This window comes from Solanum tuberosum, unplaced genomic scaffold, assembly GCF_000226075.1.
Source record: "Solanum tuberosum cultivar DM 1-3 516 R44 unplaced genomic scaffold, SolTub_3.0 scf00072, whole genome shotgun sequence".
Taxonomy (NCBI): Eukaryota; Viridiplantae; Streptophyta; class Magnoliopsida; order Solanales; family Solanaceae; genus Solanum; species Solanum tuberosum.
In genome coordinates, this window is record NW_006238999.1 from 371,212 (window position 1) to 376,380 (window position 5,169).

Sequence of the window (5,169 nt, forward strand, 5' to 3'; positions counted from 1 at the left end):
ATGTGCTTACCTACTTTTTGTATACAAGTTGATTAATGGCCAAAAAATTAGAAAATATATCACTCTCTCTCTTTTCTCACCTACCAAACCTCCTCCACTCATTGACAACTCTAGAAGGGGATTTGTTGGATAATTTAAACTAATGACCACAAATCAAAGAGCAAAAATCAAGAAGAACAAAATGATATCTACCTAAACTAAAAGGTGTGGGTACAATGAAAAATATTTAAAATTTGTTGAAGTAGTCTTCTTATTGTCTATACAACATTTCTTCTTGAAAGAAGCCACAAAAGTTTAAATACAATTGCTCTAGAACAAGATCTAGAGTATCATCAATAAGTTTAAAGATTCACAAATATTCATACAAACCATTAGAAAAAGTTCCACAAAACTAGAAAAATAAACTTAAAAAGTAATGTACCTACATTATTACGACAAATATATTTTCCCTATGTTGCTTGCACCGTCTCAAATCCTCCAAAAATACACCACTTTTAAAGGATCCGACACGTACCCTTTGAAGTGTCCAAGCAACATAAGTCCTTCTTTCTCTTAGCGAAGTGGAAGAGGAGCACCATTCCATTCCTTCAAGCAATTAAGCAATGGATCTATCAACTTACCTTCATTCATAGCTGTAAACACTTTATCAAATACTTCACCAGGAGATAAAACGTTTTCACCTGTCAAATACTTAGCACCTAATTCTTCCCTCACAAATTTGTACAATGGATATGACCTGCATTCTTGAATTCTATTACCAATTGGTGCCTTTCCATTCTCCAAATCACATCTAATACTCTCAATCTCCTTAGGCAAAACAAGTTTCAATTCTTCCTCAAATGCACTAATCTTTTGGAAGATTTCAGTGTTAGAATTCTTTAGTGCATGATCCACCAAAACTTGTCTCAACTTTTGCATTAAAGGGTAATTAGCACTGCAGGGGTCATCAGCATATGAAAAAACATACTCTCTGTCAACCATTTTGAGCAAGTCTTTCTCACAGAATCTTGATTGATGAAGTTCACCATTTTGGCCAGTGATCAAGACTTTCTTGGCTGCTAAACTCACTGCACTTTTCACTGTGGCTTTGAGATTTTCTTCCAAATGCCTCAAGTCAATTGCTTGACATAGTGCTACTAGGTAAGTGGATGACATGAGTTTCAATATGTCAACTGCCTCCTCTGTCTTTCTTGATGAGATTAGGCCTAGTGAGTTGACATCTTGGTTGTGTTGTTCAGCACTTTGTACATGGTTAGTTACTGGATTCGCGAGAAATTGGAGTTCAGAACAGTACGAGGCCATAGCGATTTCAGCACCTTTGAAACCATAATCCAAGCTAGGATTCCTTCCACCGGTGAGATTCGAAGGCAAACCATTGTTGTAATAGTCATTGACAAGTTCAGAGAATTGTGCAAATAGGAGTTTGCCAATTGAGGCAAGTGCTAGCCTAGTGTTGTCCATTGACACACCTATTGGTGTCCCTTGGAAATTCCCACCATGTAATGCCTTGTTTCTTGACACATCAATCAAAGGATTGTCATTAACAGAGTTAATCTCTCTTTCAATCATCTTAGTTGATGATCGAATCACCTCGATTTGTGGGCCTAACCATTGTGGAGATGTCCTAAGCGCGTAACGATCTTGTTTAGGCTTTTGTAACGGGTCCATTTCATGGATTTTCTTGGCTTCTTTCACATAGGAACTTCCATCCAAAATGTGTTCCATTATAGCTGCAGCTTCAATTTGGCCAGGGTGATGTTTCAATTTGTGTGTCAAATGGTCTGTAAATTCTGGCTTTCCTTGCATAACTTCAGCAAATATTGCTGATAAAACTTCAGAAAGTATAGCAAGAATGTTAGCCTCAAAAAGAACCATTGAGGCCAAGCCAGAGCCAACAGCTGTACCATTCACTAAAGCTAATCCTTCTTTGGGCTGCAGCTCAAAGAATCCAGACTCAATACCAGCCCGTTGGAACGCGTTGACAGCGTCCAACAGTTCTCCATTAGGCCCGGTGGCCTTGGAGTTGGTCCGGCCTGTTAAAAGACCAGCAATGTAGGACAGTGGTACCAAGTCACCAGACGCTGTGATCGTGCCACGTAGGGGCAAACACGGAGTAATGTTGTTGTTCAACAACTTTGTTATAGCTTCCAAAATCTCAAACCTTATGCCTGAGTAGCCTTGAAGTAGGGTGTTGATCCTCACTAGCATAGCTGCCCTCGTGGTGGAGTGTGGCAACATGTGGCAAGACTCCGTCCCGTTGCCAAAGACTCCGGCATTCAAGAACCTAGAATTCAGATGAAATTCCATTTAGCAAAAATCATCAAGTTGTAGTTGACTTACAAAGTTTAATGTAGCCAAATCATCAACATAAGTTGACGTACAAAATTTCATGTAGCCAAGTCACACTACTAGCGGCAAATCGGCAATAGCTTAATTGCCGATAAAAATATGTTTTTTTAGAGGCAATTAATCCTCTTTGTAAATGTGTCTATAGCGACATTGAATTCAATGAAAATTAACTAACGTCGGTAAAAACTTCAACATTCTTTATTTATGTGCATATTTATTGTTGACATGACGTATAAAATTCTATTAAGTAAAGTCATTAGTTTAAGTTGACGTATAAAATTTCATTTAGCCAAATCATCACCTTTGGTTGGGGTATTAGTTGGTCCACTTTAACCTATCAAATTTAGGGATCAATTAAATGCCTTCTTGTTTAGAAAAAAATTAGACCTAAATATGCAGCTAACATTTATTAGCCAACAAAAGCAAAAGCAAATATTAAAAAGACTTTTCATGCTATCACGTGCACTTAATCACGTGGCATACTCACATCCTCCAAACTTTAAAAATAAATAAATTAATTAAAACTTTTATTTGTTGGGGCAAAACTAAATTGAGCAAAAATTAATTAAATATACTACTAATAAATTAAAGGACGTAAAAATATTCTCTTTACTTGCCCAACATGTTTACAACTACTTTTCAAAATCTTTTAGGACACACCTACTTTAGACTTCATTTTATTTTTTATGTTATCAACTCCACTATTTTCTTTATAAAAATAAATAAATCACCCATTTTTATTTTTTGTTTTTTAATAATTATATTGTTTTGTTGCATAAAAAAACTTGCTTCCACGAAAGCAAATAAACAAAAAAAAATTAACAATTTACCCAAGTTAAATTATATATCAGAAAAAGAAAAAAAAAAGTTTGGTTTAATTTTCTTGATTTTTACCCCCATAATAATTTTCTTTCACTTTGTTTAGTTATTTATGGAAATTAAAGCTACACCTTTCTTATTATCCTCATCCTCTAGAGGAGAATAATCGTAATATATATACATACTTAAAGCCCGCTTAAAAGGTAATTATTGATAACTCTATGATAAATAATATGAGTATTATTATAATCTGATGAAAATGATAACGTCACGAATATACTATCACATGTTAATCTATGTATACTACAAATTTTAAAAAGATGAAATCCTATTTCAGTATTAAATAAGGTAAAAGAAAACTTTATTGGAGACAACTTTTTTTTAGACTATAGGTTATATATCAAAATGGTAAAAAAATAAAAATAGGTACATATTAATATGTAGTATATTGTAGTAAAATAGTAATTTTGTAATTACCTTATTAGCTCTTTCTGTAGGGCTGCACCTTGTTTGGTCCTTCTATGTGATGTTGCACCAAAACCAGTAGTAACACCATAACTATCAGTCCCATTTCTCATCCCTTCCATCACCCAATCACTACTAGCCTTGACACCAGCTCGGGCCGCCTCTGATAGCTGCACAGTCACGTCTGTACCTGACTGTGCAGCTATGGCGGCCACTTGAGCTACTGTCAAGGTCTCCCCTCCTAGCCGAACCACCGGCTTCCTATACTCCTCCACCATTTTCTTCACCTCATCTAGGTGGCTACCCCTGAGTGCGTCAGCTGACATGTTCCAATTCAACGGATCCTTAACGCAAAAAACTTGATCATCATGAGTACCATTACTATTTCCATTAACGTACTCCATTATTTTTTAATCTTGGACAAGAACTCAATTGGTTAGGGAAAACAAACTATGTGGTGTAATGTTTTGATAAATAATTGGGGTAAAAATACAATGTATATATCAATATTTTTGGTTGTTGGGATTAGGAATTTGCAAAACTTATGAGCAATAAATTTAGCTGAATTTCCTGAGTTTGTTGAGCTAAAATGTTAGGTGTTTAAATAGAAAGGGAAATAATACAATTGTCATTGAGTGTTGGACTTGGCAGGCCAATGTGTTAGTTGAAGATTAATCTTGACCGTTGGATTGCACATGGTAATCGACGGTTACGGTTGGTGACACGTGGAGAACATGAGGGTGGTTGTACATAGAAATTTAAAGGAATGGCAGCCAAGTATAGGCTTCTTCTTCTCACTAACAACACCACAAAGAGGAAAAAAAATGCCACCAACCAAATATAAGTCAATGGGAATGAAAAACACTCTTGATAGGGAGCGATCTAATGGCGTGAATTCAAATTAATTAGTTCAATGAATTATGTATACCAAACAAATATTAAGTGAATACATAATAGAATCCGGTGTAGAGAACAAGTAACGGGTTCATTTGAACCCAATGGTTGATTTACACAAATATTTTTTTTCTAGATAAGTATTCAAATTTTGTCCCAACTTCTAATTTTGTGGAAATATAACCCTTAGGAAATTACCTTTTCGAATAATATTAAACTCGAGCTAATATTTGTTGATATAATGTTCAATTGTGTAGACAAAACATTAGATTGTGATCTTCCAATTGCAATAACTTATGATTACAAAATTTTAGATCGTAATCTAACGTATATGATTTTTAGTTTGTTCAAAAGGAATCTTTAGATTGTAATTTAAAATACAGTCCATAAATTATAGAGAAATTAAAAAAAGGATCATTTCCTAAATGTCATCTCAAAAAGGATAATTGATCGATAAATAAATCATCAATTCAGTAATACAAGTAAAAGATTTTGAATTTTCATAATTGATTAGGTTGAGTATAATATATAAATTTTAAATTCACTTTTATGATATATAGTTCGAATCGAAAATGAAGTTTCATTCGTGTGTAAATTGCATGGTTGGTGGGAAGCATACGTCATTTCACACGAGGAATATGT

At 34.5% G+C, this 5,169-nt stretch overlaps 1 protein-coding gene across 1 annotated transcript; it reads right to left on the bottom strand.

Annotated features, from left to right (window-relative positions):
• Positions 1–223: 223 nt before the first annotated feature.
• On the bottom strand, positions 224–4,213 carry LOC102582618 (phenylalanine ammonia-lyase-like). Its single transcript, XM_006345724.2, has 2 exons — positions 3,646–4,213; positions 224–2,284 (listed from the first exon to the last, which is right to left on the bottom strand). The coding sequence occupies exons 1-2, from the start codon at positions 4,035–4,037 to the stop codon at positions 553–555; spliced, it is 2,124 nt and encodes a 707-aa protein (XP_006345786.1). The 5' UTR covers positions 4,038–4,213; the 3' UTR covers positions 224–552.
• Positions 4,214–5,169: the final 956 nt, after the last annotated feature.